The sequence below is a fragment of the Eublepharis macularius genome, chromosome 15 (assembly GCF_028583425.1).
Source record: "Eublepharis macularius isolate TG4126 chromosome 15, MPM_Emac_v1.0, whole genome shotgun sequence".
NCBI lineage: Eukaryota > Metazoa > Chordata > Lepidosauria > Squamata > Eublepharidae > Eublepharis > Eublepharis macularius.
In genome coordinates, this window is record NC_072804.1 from 19,513,226 (window position 1) to 19,532,192 (window position 18,967).

At 48.6% G+C, this 18,967-nt stretch overlaps 1 protein-coding gene across 2 annotated transcripts in view; it reads right to left on the reverse strand.

The window, feature by feature from the left end:
* Window positions 1-17,856: 17,856 nt before the first annotated feature.
* The window catches only part of LOC129343506 (ADP-ribosyl cyclase/cyclic ADP-ribose hydrolase 1-like), a 28,290-nt gene continuing 27,179 nt past the window's right edge, over window positions 17,857-18,967 (reverse strand). For both annotated transcript variants that reach the window (XM_054999744.1, XM_054999743.1), the window contains one exon: window positions 17,857-18,916. In XM_054999744.1, coding sequence (XP_054855719.1) covers window positions 18,841-18,916 — 76 coding nt within the window. In that variant the 3' untranslated portion in view covers window positions 17,857-18,840. The remainder of the gene's footprint in view (window positions 18,917-18,967) is intronic.

The following is an 18,967-nucleotide window of genomic DNA, read 5'->3' on the forward strand; positions in this document are numbered from 1 at the left end:
GGTTGGGGGCATTTTGCATGCAAAATGCCACCCCTAGCCACACAAGCCTCTTCATTTCCCCCCCTAGGAAATAATGGACAAGGCGAGGATAGGGGTACCTTCTTTGGGGGGCCATAAAATGCCCCCCCAAAGTGGGAGCAGGTTGAGACTTGGTGGGGGGTGGGAGGAAAGGTAGGAGAAGGGCCCTTGAAAGTTGGGTGCATTTTGCTTTCAAAATACCACCTCTATCAACCTAGAAAGGTCGCCTGTTTTTCCCATAGGGAATAATGGCGAATGGAGGAGGATGGGGTACTGTCTTTGGGGGGCCATAACATGGCCCCCCAAAGTCCAAACTTTTCGAGATATGGGGGGTTGTTAGAGAAGAGGTAGCCGAAGGTCTCCACCAAGTTTGGTTTGCCTCAGAAAGAAATTGCCCCCCCCAGGGCACCCGAATGCCGGAAGTGAAATGGACACCCGAATCTTTCCGAGGCAAACCCGAAGCTATACGAAGCAGTATCTCCGAAGCAGCTTTACCTGAAGCTGTTTCCCGGTTCGGGTAAACCCGAAGCTGGAAACCCGAAGCGACCAGGGCTTGCACAGCCGTGGTTATGGTTGAAAAAGCCATGCTGGCTTCTATTAAGTGCTTTCTTTTCACAATGCTTGCAGATTGAGGGCTTTAGAATCTGTTGTACCACCTTCCCTGTAGCAGCGTCAGGCTGACTCTTCTGAAGTTCCCCATTACGCCTGTTTGCCATTATGCCTTCAAGTCCTTTCTCAATCACGCCTTCCCATCTTGGGCTCCTTTCGTATGGGAGACCCATTTAGCAATGGGATCTTATCTGTCATTTCTCTCAAGTCATCGAAGTCCCTTTTGTGACAGGTAGAGCTCAGAAATGTACCCCAGAGATGCAGGATCTATGTAAGCAGGCCTCCAAGTTAGCCAGTGGAATTCTGGGCTTGGGAATCGTTCAGGTCTGATAGCTGAGAGACAAGGGAGACATTACAGCATCCGTGGGTCAGACCGGCGGAAGCCAGGGCCCATTTCGAGCTGAAGGTGGCCATTTAGGACTGCCTTCGGGGCCTGATCCTGATCTTGCCTGCAATGCGGAGGGACCAGGCAATCTTAGCCACCCCACCCCCGCCCCGCCACCAGGTGTATGAGTTTCCTCAAGTGCCATTGGAACCAGTGGAATTGTCTTCTGTAGTCTTTACTTCCAGTGTTAAAGAATCAGATCTGAGGATTTAAACTGACAAGAGACCCTGCTCTGAATCCAACTTGGTTTGGCACATCCATTAATGACCCTTTTCTTTTCCTCTCTTCTTCTATTACCTAAAGGAGATTCTTGGGGCAAGCAACGGGCTTCATTTACTTTGCTCTGGAAAGCTCTTATGCGCTCTTACGGCACGCTATCAGGCTATACCTGCAATGCTACTAGTTGAAGGACCAGGACTCCTGGGATCACTAGTCCTGCTTAGGACAATTTCTTCTACTATGAGTCATACTCACTGGCTCTGGAACGTGGCTTGCCTTAGGGGGCCTTCTTCGCAGATCTGTGGAAAATTTTGATCAAGACTTTGGTTATGCGGGACTTCAAGTAACTTGCTACTTTAAGAGGACTGTAGCAAGCAAAAGGGGGGCTTTGAGTGGTCTGAAAGGTGGGACCCATTGAGCTCCCCCTTCCCAGTCCCTTTATTTCTCCCACCCAAGTCAAGAGGACTCTTCTCTGATGGGCAAGAGGAAGAGCCTCCATACCAGCCCTACAAGGAGCAGAGCTCTCTGATGCTAGCCAAGGGAATAGGGATGCCTTGACAGGTGGAATTAAGTGGATGTCTCAGCTGGCAGTGGACTGATCCAGCGATATCATGTGAGAGATGATTCCCTGCTTCTTGGAACTGCTCACACTATATCCCCAGGGCTCCTCTCCAAAAGAGATGACCCTTCCTCCCCTAAGACAATAGTGCCTTACCATTCTCTTCTGTGCGACCGCGAGGAATCACATAGTCCACCCATCTTGCCAACCATCTCAAGGCGAAAAGGGATGGAGCAGCCACACAGTGAACAGCCGTCCCCAAAACTCCCTGTTTTGATATCAAACACAAAGAAGGTGGGACTTAGAAGGTTATGGTGCACACCAAATTTATGTCACCAGACTCTCCACAAACTCTCTGGATCCCATCACCCATCCAGTCATCTTTCTGCAAACTTTTTTGGGAGCGCCTGTCTGCAGTTTTCTTCTTCAAGTCAGGAAGGAGATTGCTAACCTCCACTATAGTTCCACTATAATTCAACCCAACCATTTAATTCAACTCCCAAACATCTGGACTTGCGTGGCAGTTAGACTGCCATTATTTTCTTCACCCCTGTGGAAAACAGTGGCCATTCCTGAAAGCGGAGACTGGACCAAAAAGTGCAGTTCCTGCCCTAAGTCGCTATCCCTACCCAATCCAAATCTGCCCCTCTGGCCGAAACGCCAGACTTCCCACCACTCACTCCTCCATCCACTCTGAGAACCACGTTTGTTCTTACCCGCCATTTACTCTCCTGGTGAGTTTTCTCTCTCCTATAGACAGGCATTTTCGTGCCTGTCTTATCAACCCTGACTCAGTTCAGAGCCGGAGGCTGACTCCTGATCAGTTCCTAACGGCCGCTGGAAGCATCTTTCACAGTTCTCCATCGCCATGGATGCCGGAACCCCGGAATGGTGACATCAGTGCCTGGAGGTTCCGTAGTTCCACCAGCTGGGCAGAAGAGGCTGATCTCTGGGGCCAGAGGCTTGTGGGCTGGGCTGGGCTGGTGAATTTGAAGCCGGGCAGGCAGGGGAATGCTGCCCAGGGAAAGGATGTGAATCAAAGCAGAGGCTCCTCTACTTCCCTTTCCATCCCTCCTCGGAGCTTCAGCATTGTAGACCCTGTGGACTGCACCCTCCGTCTTTTCAAATTTATTATAAAGCACTCTGTTGTTTTTCAGCATTCAATAAAATGTTGGTATGTGAATCTATCATGTGCCTGACAATGCCCTAAATTGGTGTGTGGCAGAAGTGTGATTTTATCCTCCAGAAGCCCAACAAGAGATTAGCAGAGGTATTGGGGCCTGGGGGCATGGAACCAGGGGCACACTGGCACCCTTCCTTTGAGGAGTCATGACACAATGAGATACTGGAGATCTCCGGGCCTGAGGAAGCCAGAGGTACAGGGAGACTCCACCATGTCTTAAAGCAGAAGGATTCTGAGGAGGAGCTCTGGAGACATCCGTCTTCGGCAATGAGAGAAGAACTGAGGCAGGGTGCTGCTCACACATGCTTTTATAGCCATGTCTGAGCCTTTTTGAGCTGGGGAACATCTGGGGCTGAGCTGTGCACGCACAGAACCCATGTGGGACTACGCGGAAGCCACCAGGATGATCTCCGGACCTTAGAGTTGCAATTGGGCTGTGAAAGGCTGGTGCTCAGCTCCACTCTCCATCCGCATTCTGCATCCTTTCCTGTCTTCTCTCTGATGAGTGCTGGACCCACAAGTTGCAGCTTATGGCTGTTTTGCAGAGAGGAAATCAATACAGAAAAAGTCATGGGCAGCAATCTGCAAAAAATCATGGGACAAACACAGCCAATTGCAGCTGCCAATGCAGAGACAGCCTCCTGAGGCGTTCCTGCTGACACGTGGAGCAGCTGAATACAGGCAGGGCTGAGGGAGGAAGACTTCATCCATTGCCATCCACGATGGTTGGGCAGCAGGACTGGGGAGGGAGGAGCACCGGAGCGCTCCGCTAGAGGTCTCCCTCTAGAGCGGAATTGTTGGAAGGCAAGGAGAGTGCAGGGCCTGGGACAGCCACAGGAGAACGTCCAACTGTACCGTGACTCAAGAGCTCACTAAGGAAAGACAGCTATCTGGGAGATGGGAGGCACAGTTTCAATTTCCAGCGGGGGCATGTTGGCCCAAAGGCAACACTTTGCTTCTGCGAGGCAGCAACAGGCCAAAGGGTAGCAGATGAAGAGGCAGAGGGTAGACTAGAACCCACACCTCAGGTCCCAAAGACGGAGAAGCAGCAAAAAGTAAAGACAAACATGACACAGGGGAAAATCTCAAGAGTGACTGGAGGTCAAGCAGGACCATCTCTTTTTTTCCTTCCCATGTGGAGACTGAACGCTGGGGCCTTGGATCCTCTGAGCTGGGGCCTTTCCACTGTGCCACCCTTTCCCCTGTGGTCTCCCCTTCCCAGCTCCAGATACCAGGTGGGCAGTGGCAGGGATGGTGAGGGTTGCCAAAGGTGCAAATGGTTCCTGCAAAAGGGAACATAATGGGGTTTCCAGCTTGAGTTGTGAACCTCCAGGTGACGGCTGGAGATCTCCTGGAATCACACCTAATCTCCAGGCCACAGAGATCAGCTCCCCGGGAGAAAATGGGTGCTTTGGTGGGTGACGGCATTAGAACATGCTGAGTTCCAGCTCCTCCCTAAACTCTGGCTTCCCAAGACTCCATCCCCATCCCCAAATTTCCAGGTATTTCCTAACCCAGAGCCGGCAATAGGGTTGCCAGTTTCAGGTTGGGAAATTCCTGGGGATTTGGGGTGAGGCCTGAAGAGGGTGCAGTTTGAGGAGAGGCTCCTCTTCTCTGATTTCTTGGGCTCTGCGTGGAGGGAAGGGTGTTTACTCTGGACCATGAAACCTGCCACCATCCCTCTTCAGTTCCCCTCAGAACATCCCTTTGGTGGGAATCTTGGGTGTGTTGCACGCAGCCGAAACGACTTCAGATCTGGGGGATAAATAAACACATAGGTCTCATGGATTAGAGACTCCTGATGAAATGAGATCACCAAAGCTTTTTAAACTGGAACACATTGTTAGCGTCTCAGATGTCACTGGGCTCCTGTTGCGATTTTGCTGCTACAGATGAATACAGCTATCTAACTTAAAAAAACAAAACACCTATAACTAAAAACATGGGAGTTCTGCAGCATCCGGTGTTCCAAAGCGCTTTGCCTATTGTAGCCTGTACAACAACCCTATAAGGCAGGCCAGTATCAGCCCTAGTTTACAGATGAGGCTGAGAAAATGGCTAGCCTAACACGACCTCCAGAGGTAATAGTAGATGTAACGAAATGGTTTCCAGGGGTGAAATGAGTGCCAGTTGCTGTTGATCTGTCTTTAAAGAAAGGAGAGGAAATGTTCCCCCTGAGGGTTGATGGGCTGTGGGGCCAGGGAGGGGCCTGCAGGGGTCTGGGTGTGGGACGCCCTTCTTCCTGGACTACAACTCCCAGCTGCCCCGGGCCAAGAAAGGGCGGGAAAAATAAGGGGTGGAGCCTGAATAGAAATACCCAGCCCATCCTGAGAGGGAGTTAGTCGCCTTCTTGGTTGAGGAAGGAGAGGCTCCTGCTGCTGGGTGAGACCCGGGTGCCTGGGCCCTGAATGTGGGGGGCCTGGGAGGCAGCAGAAAGGAACGGAAGGGGGAACCTTCTTCCATGAGACCCCCACCCCCCTTAAGGTAGAGTAGGGAACAGTGGGGTAGGGAAAGCAGACGGCGGTTCTCCTCAGTTTGATTTTCTGCCCTAGGGGTTCTGAAAAGCGGGGGGGGGGGTCTACCCCTATGTGTGTTGCCTTTACCTGCTTTGTGTGCAAGTGCTCTGTATATAGTTATTAAATTACACTTTTTGAATATAAAGAACCTTGTGGTGCTCTGACTACATAACCTCCCCCACTTGGCACGCTACAGGAAGGGAGGGAGCCCAGGAGAACTGATCAGGCCAGACCTTGGTGGGTTGCCAATTCTCCAGGGCCCAACCAAAAATTGGGTAATTCATTTTCTAGTATGGAAATTCAGCCAGAGGGGTCTCGCTGCCCCTCAGTCAGGTGGTGTACAATTCAGTGAGTGGTGGCAGCGACAAAGAGTGTGAGCCACGCCCACTAGGGACGGTGGGAAGCGGACAGTGGGGCTAGCAGGCCATTGACGGCGGCTCAGTTGCCCGGACTGAGAGCCAGCGCCCGTTCCGCCACAGTGGATATGAGCTGGAGGGACCCCCCCCAGTGATTACAGAAGCTCCTCCTCAGTCACTGTAGGACACCAGATCCCTATTCAGAGGGGTGTCTTAGCCACTCACTGCTAACTTTTCAGCACAGGCTTTAAGAGAGAACATGGTTTGCCATGAAGAACAGAAGAAAAAAGGCAAATTGATATCATGGCTGTTTTTAATGAGTCCTGTTGCCTGGAAGAGGGTTATATTGGCTAACAGGTTGTGGTTCCTTTGGTTCTGGTTATAAACAAGATAGTCATATTCACAACTGGTTGGATTGCAGTGACTATATTTACAAAACATTTTTGTATTTTGAGGGTATTAATAACAGTGTGGTTAAAGAGCAAGGTCAGGGAGATGCATGTTCAGATCACCAGGAAACAAAATCCAGTGACACCTTAAGGACTATACACTACAGTTTTCTATCACTTACCTGACAAACTGGGCCGTGCCTCCCCAAAGGTCCTATTGAAATAAACGTTCCTCTTTAAGGTGTCACTGTGTTTGTGGTTTTTGCTAGGACAAACACAAACAACCACTCCACACACAATCACATCGCCATTCTCTCAGAAACATACTGGTGGGCCAAACACACTCTTCTTAGCCTAACCAACCATGTAGGGATGTTAAGAGGACAAAACGGGGGGAATAATTGCGGGGGTCTCTCTGAAGAGGACAAAAAATGCTTCTAATAGCTGCCTCTGGCATGAATAGCTGTTGTGCTAGTTGTCTTTTTTTTAAAAAATGCAGATTAGCTGGAGTCATCATGCAGGCAAGGAAGTTTGCCAGCATCGGTATGATTGTTCTAACACTGCCAGTTCAAGCATGCAACTACAGGCAGCTGCAGAAATCTAATAGAAGCGTCCAAGCGTAGATGGCAAGGAAAGAAGCTTTTTCTCCCCAGCATACCGCCAGGCTAGCGCTCAAGAATCATGGGTGAAAAACTAGAACCCACTCATTGGTTCTTCCAAGATTCCTCTCTAGTGGGTGTCATCAGAATTTCGTTAGTGGGTCGGAACCAGGACTTTTTGGCCTATGTTAGAAATAGAGAACCAGCTATAGTTTGGGAAAAAGAAATCTTCCAAAAGCTCTGTCCCTTCAGAATAAAGTTGCATTTCCTAGGAAGATCTCACCCTCTGTGACAGGGAATAGATGAGGCCATAAAAGTTGTTAATTGTTTGGGACCTTTTTGAGTCCTCTGGCCTTTTTTCATATAAATCACCAAAAGAGCAAAGGTAAACAGCAAACAGCTTATCTCTGGGGAGAACAGGATATCCTATGACTAGTGTAGTGTGAACATTCCTTTGCAAATTACAAATGCATATCAAAGATGCAGTCTATCACAGAGGTAAAGGATGTGTAGACTTGTATTTACACGAAAGACCCGCAACGGAGCTGTCTTTCAAGAACAAAGACAATGTAATTGATTAGGATGTTAATGATGCAAGTCTTTGATATCTCCCTATAAAGGAGGGACGAACCAGATACTCGGGGACCCTTCTCTTGTTAGAGGGTAGGGACCTCACTGGTCCCTGCTCTCTGCAATGGAGGGGTCTCAAGGATCCTTGATTGGGGGAGGGAAAGATATCTTAATTGTTTTGCATTATTGTTACGTCTAACTAATGATTTTGTACTCTGTATCTATCTCTGTAGTGTTCTAGTGTTCAGCAGAGGTGAGGCCCTGAACTGGTAAAGTTGGTTAGTCTTAACAGTGCTCCTGGACTCTTTTCTATTTTGCTAGTACAGACTAACACGGCTAACTCCTCTGGATCCCACCCCAAATAGTGTGCCATTCTACACTAAATCATTTGCATCATTGGGAAGACCTGGGCACACAAACTGAAAAGTACCATTGTTAAGAGACATTCTCTTAATTCCTCTTTACCCAGTTTCTCCCCGATATTCATTTCTTTTAGGAATTTCAAGTTAGTGTCTAATAATTTCTGTTTCAATCAACCAAGGAAATCAAATAGAAGAGGATCAGGACAGGAAGGGAGGTTCTGCGGAATTTCAGAATGTCACTCTGTTGAGACTCAGGGCCAAGCTACAAGTGACGCCTGACACAGGTTGGACACTTGTCAGCTTCCCTCAAGTTTTGATGGGAAATGTAGGCGTCCTGGTCTTGCAGCTTGGCTCTCCAGCTGCTGTCCGATGGACTTTTCAACTTTTACTTGTCCAACATTCCGCCAAGCTGCCTACATTTCCCATCAAAACTTGACGGAAGCTGACAAGTGTCCAACCTGTGTCAGGCATTGCTTGTAGTTTGGCCCTGAGAAGCAGGCAATGTAGACACACATCTAGGGAGTTTTCCACATGGCTAAACATACAATGTTAATTAGTTATGCTGTTTCAGAAAGGTTTCATCTCTGTGCTCAGCTTTATGCTTGTTTTTCTCATTTTCTGCTTCCATACCCCATTGCAATGCTTTCACTGTTCGTTCTTGTTCTTCAGTAAACGTTCTAGCTGTCGATTATATTGTATTTTCATTCGCACTGTGTAATCCACCTGGGACCACAGTGAGAAAGGCCGACTATTAATGATGATGATGACGACGACGACGACGACAATGACAACGACAACTACGATGGATGACGTCTTCTCAATCCTTTCTTTCCTCCTGCTAGAACACTACCAAAGGCTGAAATTACAACTCATTTCCAAACACTTTGGAAATAGGTTGCCTGGCACCTGACATCTGCCTGTTGTAGTCAAAGTCAAGTTAGGGGGATCCAGCCATCAGATTTGCAATGTGCAGTTTGACCTTCAGTGGTGATGGCTATACAAAAATGAGAGCTTAGTATTTTCAGTTGGAATCGTCCCGTACTTGAGATGAGCTATCTCTAGCGGAAGTCTGGATGTCATTGTCTGTTTTCTGTTTTTCAAGTAGCTATTAGGGTTGTGAGGCCGCAGCCAGCAACCCCCTGGAGCATCTAGGAGGAAGGTTCTGGCACAATAGCATCATGCCAGCATGCTGATGTCACTTCTGGTGAAAACCATAAAGTAATGTCATGAGAGCCTCTAGGTAACCATAGAGTTTTGCAAATCCTAGAATCCTCGTTGACATCACACACAGATTTCACTGGAAGTGACATCCGCATACCTGCATAATGCTGGTGCAGGCCCCAATTCCCTCGCCCACATTTCCTCACTATAGTGGGAGACTCAGCAACCCTGGTGGGATATCCATGATTAAAATATATCAGTCATCTACTTGGCTAGCTGATATAGGGGAAAAAATTGCTCTAATCGGGCTTAGTCTGGATGAACTAGTTTACCTTAAAGAGGGGTCCGCATTTGCTTCTATCAAACGAAGGCCGTTTCCACACGGCTTACCTTCCCTCGGAATGACCCGGAACATCGTGCAAAAAATGCGGAAGATCGCGTTTTCTCGTGCGAGATTTGCGTGACGTTCAAATCTCGCGCGAGAAAATGCGATCTTCTGCATTTTTTGCGCGATGTTCCGGGTCATTCCGAGGGAAGGTAAGCTGTGTGGAAATGGCCAAGGACTCATAGATATTGAGATACAAGAACTGAGAAGCCTTGCCTCCAGCAGATGCTCCCCTTTGAGATGGGGAACCTTTCCCAATGGTTCCTTGGCAGAGTATTTCTCGTGTCTGACTTCCCCTTACCTTTGGAGAGCATTCATATTAGCTCGGTTTAATGTTCTTCCTTCTGCCGTATAGTACAGGAGGTTTAAGAAAATACCATACTCCACTAGGCTTTGTGCCTGTGGTCTGAGGGAGGTAGAAAGTACTGAACACATTCTTCTGTATTGTTTATTTTATTGTGACATCCGTTCTGTGCAGGGCTTTTTTTCTGCTGGAACGCGGTGGAACCGAGTTCTGGAACCTCTTGAAAATGGTCACATGGCTGGTGGCCCCACCCCCTGATCTCCAGACAGAGGGGAGTTTAGATTGTCCTCTGCGCCATGCAGTGCGGAGGGCAATCTAAACTCCCCTCTGTCTGGCGGGGCCACCAGCCATGTGATCATTTTCTCCGAGGGCAACCCACTGAGTTCCACCACCTGTTTTCCCAGAAAAAAGCCCTGGTGCCATGTATTTAGAACCTCTTCTGCAAAATCATGAAGGACAATCTGATGTTAGAAAGACTTTTCTCCTATTATTCACCCAAAACCATGAGGCCATTGAGTCGGTGGCTAAATTCCTCTGTCGTGCATCCAAGAGGAGAAGATTGGTTTAAATATTCAGGTAATGGTGGTTTTGTCTTCTTGCTGACTGCGCATGTTCACGTTGTTATGCCAATAAAGGTATTCTGAATTGAACTGAAATATAAATGGGCTTGGGGAGGGAGTTCTGCTTGCTCAGCTGTCTGAAAACCCAACTCACACCTCTAACTACCAGCCACTGTTCTTGGGACATAGGATATAAGCAGGGCTTTTTTTCAGCGGGAACGTGGTGGAACGGAGTTCTGGCGCCTCTTAAAAAATGGTCACAAGGCTGGTAGCCCCGCCCCCTGATCTCCAGACAGAGGGGAGTTCAGATTGCCCTCCGCGCTGCTGTGGCTTCTGTTGGGGCACACTGGGGCTGACTCTCTACCCATGCATCCTCTCTGATGCCTGCACTCACATCCTTCTAGTGCCTCCTTGTGAGCGCTTTGTCACCTCTGCTCCCGGCTGCATATGGAGAAGGGCAGGTGGGTGGTGCACAGAGCACCGGCATTCCTGGTGGCCGTGGCAGTGGCACTCCTAGCTGCACCCACACCCTGCACCATCGGGGAAAGGGCATGCTGGCAGTGTTGGGAGAGCTTGCAAGTGGTCAAAGGAAGAACAGATGGAGGGCACATGGGTGGGAGGGCAAGAAGAGTAATGGTCGGGGGGGCTGAGCACTCTCTGCCCAGCCTCCCCCCCCCCCAAAATCTGGAACCAGCCCTGTCTGAGGGACCCAGGTTCAAATCTCTATTCCGGCATAAATCTCACATGGTGACTCCGAGCCCATCATTCTTGCTTAGGCTAACCTCCTTTGCAGGTTGCTATGAGAATAAAAGGAGGAAAGATTTCACTGTGTGCTTCTCTAAGCTACTTGGAGGAAAGAAGGGATAAAATGTACTAGACAGATAATCCCCCACCTATTGACAGTAAGATTAAGCCTACATGGTCTACACCACTGTACATTTCAGCACGTGAATGGGGAGTGCAATGTCTCCTGGAGACAAATAGCAAAGGATGGAGACAGCGTGACTGGGAACCAGCGGTTCGGTTCAACACAGCGTCATGGAACAGCCAAGGCTGGCGGACAGTTCTGATCCCTCTGAGGAAGAGCAGCTGGATGTCAGGCCTGTCAGCCACCAGCCGGCCACAGCTGAGCTGTCAGACGGGGAATCCCAGCCAGATGGCCAGGGAGCTTCGCCTCCCCACCCAGAGCCATCAGTTCAGACTCAGCCAGCTTCCCTAGCCCCTCTAAGATCCCCAGACCCACAAGAGCAACATAGGCGCAGGCACCAAAGAGACTTACAGGTCTGACGTAGATCGGCACGTCTCAGGGCCAAGCTACAAGTGACAAATGACACTTGAATGGCAAGTGTATTTCTCCCTGTTCACTTGCCCTCCACTCAATCCACTTGCCAGGCAAGTGTCTTTCGTCATGTGTAGCTTGGCCCTCAGAGCTCTGAACTGGCCAGCCTTTCCAGAGGAAGGAGGGGCCTCATCACAGGAGACTTGAACCAGCTGTTGCAAGCTGACAAAAAACTCACAGAGCATAAGAGAGTGAGGGAGGGGCCCTTCAGCGTGGCTTCAACAAGTTTTTCTGAATTACTGCCTTGTTACCTGCAGTTATTGGACTGTTTCTCGGACTGCTGACCTACAGGACTTAGGACCAAGCTACAAGGGACGAGTGACACTTGCCTGGCAAGGGAACAGACTCAAGTGTATTCCTCCCTGTTCACTTGCCATTCACTTGCGCTTTACTTGATCAAGTGAAGCGCAAGTGAATGGCAAGTGAACAGGGAGGAATACACGTGAGTCTGTTCCCTTGCCAGGCAAGTGTCACTCGTCCCTTGTAGCTTGGCCCTTTGTTATCCTGCCTTGCCCTGCCAGCTGGCTTTCATTATCTACCAGCAGTACTCCGTAGAAGCTGGCTCCTGCCTTAAGCAGAACACACAGGTTGATGCAAAGGCACAGGGCAGGAGAAGAACAAGGGCTAAAGTAGGCCTTTAAAGGAGGCACTAAGGGGTAAATCCTCAGCAGGCTCCTGATCTAGACCAGATTCCAGAGCATTCTGTAAATAACAAACACTCACTGGTTTCAGCACAAATGTAACCCAGGTGTTAGAATCAAGCAGGGCTTTTTTTCTGGGAAAAGAGGTGGTGGAACTCAGTGGTGGAACTCAGGACTGCACAATGATGTCATTTTGGGTCAGCTGGAACAAGGGGGGGAGTTTTTTAAAGTTTAAATTGCCCTCGGTGAAAATTGTCACATGGCCGGTGGCCCCACCCCCTGATCTCCAGACAGAGGGGAGTGTAGATTGCCCTCTGTGCCGCTTCAACCTAACCTTCAGCTTCAGCGGCAATCTAAACTCCCCTCTGTCCGGAGATCAGGGGGCGGGGCCACCAGCCCTGTGATCATTTTCTAGAGGTGCTGGAACTCCATTCCACCGCATTCCAGCTGAAAAAAAGCCCTGGAATCAAGGGCGAGATCACAGTCCAGGGTCTCCATTCTTAAAGTACCCAACACCTTGGTCTAAGCAAAGCTGTATCTAAGCAAAGCTGATGCCAGCCACAGCTGCTGGCGAAACGTCAGGAACTACAATGCCAAGACCACGGCAATACAGCCCGGAAAACCCACAACAACCATCGTTCTCCGGCTGTGAAAGCCTTCGACAATACAAAGCTGTATTTATTGTAACAGATAAACAGAACCTGTAATGCTGGGTATGGAACCTCCCCTACCCCTCATCCTGTGAGGCTACCAATCTGAAGAGCAGATCTCAGGGCCAGTTTTTCCCAGGGAGTGAATTCAACCTGCACACTAGGAGGGGCCCCCCTCCACAAGCAATCCACTCCGATCGAAAAAGACAGTCTGGGGGCCCACTTCCTATCCCAGAAATGACTTCAGCAAAGAGAGGCCTGGGAGAAAGGCCTGCCCCAGAATATGTTAGCACAACAGAAAAGTCCTTGATGAGAGTCCAGTTGAATTTACTCTTCTTGTAGCTCCTGCCTGCAGCTTCTTCAGCCAAGGCCTGTCTGGCAATATAACAGTTACTTGGAGCAAACACAAGACTTTCCAAAAGGCTTCTTCCGCTCTCCACTCCCAGTTCAAAACAAGCAGCCCACATGTTCCACAACTCATCAAGGTTACAGTGAACAAAGCAGCGACAGACAGACAGACAGACTGGGGTTGCCAGGTCCCCTTTCCCTCTCAGCAGGATGGTGGGGACCCAGCGCTTACTTTCACGGTGCTGCTGTGATTGTCCTTGCATGCACAGTGCTGGCACAATGATGTCACTTCCAGGAAGTGATGTCATCATGCAAGGCTGAAAAGTACGCACATGCTCTCAGGGCAGTGCGATAACGTCAGTGAGGTCGTCATGCCAGCCCCAGGAGTGCACCCAGGAGGCCCGTTCCCTATATTTCCCCCTACCAGCCAGGTAAGAAGGGGGGGGAGTGGGGAGTGGGTGATCCCCCGCCCCCACTGGGGGAATGGGATCTCTAATACATACATGCATACATACATAGACTCCTCCCAGCATGTAAATTAAGTAGTTGCTTTGGTCCACCCAACAGCCTACATTCCCAGAACTCTGCACCAATCTAATGCTTATTTTCTTATTGTGCACACTACTTGCTAGAATGTACTGAATGTGTAGATGGTACTAGATCTAGTCTGACACCTGCAGATATTGCTTCTTGAGTAGTTCTACACCAAATATTTCCCAGTTTTATTTGAGGGAATCAAAACTGGCAATCTTGGCAGGTTAAAATTTCTGTCATTTACAGGAAGTGATCTGTTATGCAACCCCTTCCTCTTCAGAACAGTTGCCAAAATCGTGGAAAGGAGTATGCTACTCCTTCAAACTAGCACTTGCCTACTTCAGAGATAACGAACGCTTTGCTCTTACTCAGGACTTTTTTTCTGGGAAAAGAGGTGGTGGAACTCAGTGGGTTGCCCTCGGAGAAAAGGGTCACGTGGCTGGTGGCCCCGCCCCCTGATCTCCAGACAGAGGGGGGTTTAGATTGCCCTCCATGCTGCTCGGCGGCACCTGGCTGCACGGAGGGCAATCTCAACTCCCCTCTGTCTGGAAATCAGGGGGCGGGGCCACCAGCCTTGTGACCATTTTCAAGAGGTTCCGGAACTCCGTTCCACCGTGTTCCTTCTGAAAAAAAGCCCTGCTCTTACTTCTGTATTTCAGGAAACTTCACTGAAGCGAGGCATCTTGTCTGGTGAGGAGCCAAGGATGTCATGAGAAGAGGTCCCATGTTTCTCTTCAGCAGCACCAATAGATCAGAATGTCTGGATTCCCAGAGCTGTGCTAACAGTGGGTTAATTTCTCCGAGAGGAAAGAAAAGTATACATTTTGTACCTTAAGAAAAAAAAAAAGGTACAGCACAGCATGTCTTTGGAAAGATCAACGCATCACTCTCGCGTTGAGGAAATTATGGCACTTGGCACTTAGATGGAAAAATGTTCCTTCATCACATTAAGCAAAGCAAAACTGCAGTCTAACAATTAAGGACATGTTGACAGTGTTTTATTGTGGGTGGAGGAGGCTTTCTTACCGATGGATTTGGAAAGAGCATGTGGAATCATCTGATTGTAGATGGTTTTGGATTTTTTTACTGCTGGAGTAAGAAATGTTTTTCACTTTTAAGAGGAGATGAAAAACCTGTCAAATCTTCTCCAGATAACTTAATGTTATCTATATGCGAGACTAGTTCAAATATTTTGTGTGTGTGTGTGTGTGTAATCTGTCTGTCTGTCTGTCTGTCTGTCTGTCTGTCTGTCCATCCGTCTGTCCGTCCGTCTTAAAATGGGAAGAACCTTACTAACAGTGCAACCCTAAGGAAAGTTATTCCTTTCCCATGGCACGTTCAAAGGGAACAGATAGCTGGGAAAGAAAAATTATTTAAACGTTTTTCCTCCTAACTTTGTGCTTGGAAGATTAACTAGATGAGCTGGTTGAACTTCAGCAATTCTCATGGAACCTAACTGATGATCAGTGGAAATGGACCCTCTGTGCCCTTACAGTTACTAAAAGACTTATATTACAGTTTTGGAAAGACAACAGCCCACTTTCCATAACTAATTGGATTGAGGACCTTTTAAATTTATCAAAATTTGAGCATATCACATACAGGCTGATTCCGCACACGTTGGTTAATGCACTTTCAATGCACTTTATCAATCGTTTGAGGTGGATTTTTTGTTCCGCACACAAAAAAATCCGTTCCAAATAATCTATAAAGAGGATTGGAAGTGCATTATCCAATGTGTGCAGAATCACTCATAGACAACAATAGCATATGTACTTATTTTTAGATATTTGGAGAACTTTTGTAGAAGCTTATGTATATATTCATCTCCATTGTTTCATATTTATTGTTTTTTCTTTCCTTCTTTTTTTGCTTTGCTCAAATAAATAAAAATAAAAGATAAAAAACTCTAGCAATAACTTATTTAAAGAATCGCTTTTTATCCAAAAGCCAGTTCAAATAACTTGAGGGTATGGGTGACTATTTCATTCAAACCAGGTTTTTCTTTCTCCTACGCTGAGACATTCCAGCATCATAAAAAAGGTGGAAAGGCAGTCAGCAGCAAAAGGAACAGATAATTAATAGAACAGACCCTCTGTTTTGGCAGTAGTTTATTAATATTTTCATCATTTTGAAATGAGAAAAATCACTAATAATTACTAACAAAATACTTGATAACAAAATGTTTTAAAATAAAACCTTTAAAATAAGAAAAGCAAAATACATTGTCTCCTGGAGTGAGAGCGCAACTACAAGTGACAGAAGACACAGGTTGGACACTTGTCAGCTTCCCTCAAGTTTTGATGGGAAATGTAGGCAGCTTGGCGGAATATTGGACAAGGGACAGTTGAAAAGACCATTGGACAGCAGTCAGAGAGTCAAGCTTCAAGACTAGGATGCCTACATTTCCCATTAAAACTTGAGGGAAGCTGACTAGTGTCCAACCTGTGTCAGGCGTCACTTGTGGTCCCGCTCTCAGACAACATTATCTGGAAGAAAGCATCGCCTAATAATGAAGTGATGTTCTTGTCATCTATTCGGTCTCTTTAGTTGCAGAGTGCCCGGCCTTCTGTCTTCATCCAGGTAAGAAAGCTGATAAGGTTCAAGGCAAGACAAGAAAAGAGAGAGAAAGGGACGAAGAAGGGGCCTGTCGGTATACAGGGTGGTGAGAACATGAGAGTCTGTCTGTGCTGTGCATACATAACAATGCAACGAGTGACATAAACTAGGGGCACATATAATTTGCATAGTCGTTCCTCTCAAAACGAGGAGGGCGAAGGCCCACAACACAGCCCACATTGTGATTATGTATGTGTGGAGGAGATGCAGGCAGGGCCGGTTCCAGGGTTTCTGGTGCCTGAGGCAGCTTCAGAGCATGCTGCTGGGATGGTGAGCGTGCATCCTCGCAGCCCTCTGGCTCAGTTGCTCCGTGCACTGCCCTGGCTGCCTGCCGTGCTTGGCCCGCAGCTGTGGGCCAGTGGCGCTGGCGGCAGCAGCAGCACAGGGCAACTGAGCGGGAGGGCTGGGAGGCTGCCTGCTCAGTTGCCCTTTGCTGCCGCTGCCAGCATGCACTCCTGGCTGGGCACAGCAGCTGCAAGTCAGGTGTGGCAGACGGCCGGGGGGCACATGTGCATCCTTCCAGCCTTCTGGCTCAGTTACTCCACGCAGCACCCAAGCTGCCTGCTGCACCTGGCCTGCAGCTGTGCACTGGCGGTGGCGGCAGCAGCATGGGGCAATTGAGCTCTGTGGCGCACACCCCAGGCAACCCCTCCGGCACCTTAGCATTTGAGACAGCTGCTGGCCCAGCCTCAATGGATGTGCCAGCCCTGAATGCAGGTACTTATGCTCCCTCTCATATATCAAGAGCCAATTCTGGCAAGTTGTGCATTCCCGCCCATTATATCCCATCATGCTTACGCCTCATTCATTGAGAAAAGGCTATCACACTTCCCAGAGCTAGAGCAAGTTATTTGGATTGCCCAAGAAAGGTACACCGATCGTGGGTGTGCACTGCCACCAGCTGGTCCGTGCCACTGAGGTCTAGGATAAAAGCAAGCCCTGGTGAAGTATCAGCAGCCTTTTCATTGTACAGCCTGGTGTTTCTTTTATTTAACTGCCCTGGCAATAGCCATCTGCACTGGAAATCCTCAGTGCAGGGTTTTTCCTTACTTGTCACCTTCCATTCTTCTGTTAGGGTCATACCACATGCAGGATGCTCCTATAGGCATCGCCGCCATCTAGATGTGAAGCTAGCCCATGTTTGTGTTTAAACCCAGATCTGCAATAATCTATGAGACAAGCCACGAGTGACGAATGACCCTTGAATGGCAAGTGAACAGACTCACGTGTATTCCTCCCCGTTCACTTGCGCTTGGCCCTAAGTTACCTGTTGAACCTATGGACTCTTCCGGAATTTAGAGGACAGATCATGGGTGCCATGACAAAATATATGTCCAGGGCTTTTTTTCAGCAGGAACTCAGTGGAACGGAGTTCCAGAACCTCTTGAAAATGGTCACATGGCTGGTGGCCCCACCCCCAATCTCCAGACAGAGGGGAGTTGAGATTGCCCTCTGTGCCTCTCAGCGTGCGGAGGGCAATCTAAACTCCCCTCTGTCTGGAGATCAGGGGGCGGGGCCACCAGCCATGTGACCATTTTCAACGAGGGCAACCCACTGAGTTCCACCACCTCTTTTCCCAGAAAAAAAGCCCTGTATATGCCACAGATAGTATGGCCATGCACAAAATGGCTGCCGTGGGAGCTGAGGGTGGTCAGAAAAATCTGGGTGCTTTCCACAGGAGTACTTCCTTCACACATACGGCCAGACCTCTTCTGCTCCAATGAGGAAGTCAAGATTGCCTCCTTGATTTGGAGAAAGGGGATATGAGTGCCAGGAAACACATTGGTGGAGGCCAAGTTGGAGATCGGTGATCTATGGGCCAAGCTACAAGTGACGAAGGATCAAGTGGAGTGCAAGTGGAGAGCAAGTGAACAGGGAGGAATACATGTGAGTCTGTTCACTTGCTGTTTAAGTGTCATTCGTCACTTGTCACTTGGCCCTAAGAGGAAGCAAGAGTTGGCGTTGATTTAAGGAACAATCAAGGTGAGGAATACAAAACCCTCTCCTTGCTCACCATCGATCTTCTTGAGGTCCCTCGTCCCACATTCTTTGCTCCCACTTGTCCTTCTGTCCAATCACAGCTTAGGAGAAAGTGATATAGGAGGAAAGACTGGGGGAAACTGAGCCCTGAAGAGGAGATGGGAGGGTTTTGCAGTTAACATCTCATCCCCCCCACATGACTGTAGGAGATATGGGTTTCCAGCTGTGGCCTAAGAAATTTCTGGAGATTTGAGGGCAGTGCCCGGAGAAGGCAGAGTTTGGGGATGGGAGAAAGTTTAGCAGAGATTCGATTCCACAGCCTCTATCCTGCATAGCTGCAATTTCCTCCAGGAGAACGGACGCCTGTAGCCTGAAGCTCCGTTGTAATGCTGGGAGAACTGTAAGCTCCACCTAGAGAATGGCAACCTTTGCCACATGTCTGCTCCTCTCACTCGTAATTTGGCTCTTATATATTACTTTATTTAAAGATATGAACTCTGTTCAGTGTTAGACAAAACGAAACAATGATACACACAGCCTAAGGCACCATATTTTCACTGTGTGACATAAGGGCAAAGCCTGCAGGTGGCGTGGTTAGGATTGCTGGCACATTGAAGCAACTGGACGGGCCTGTTGTAAGACAATAAGAAATACATCAGAATGCTGATAACATGTACGGGC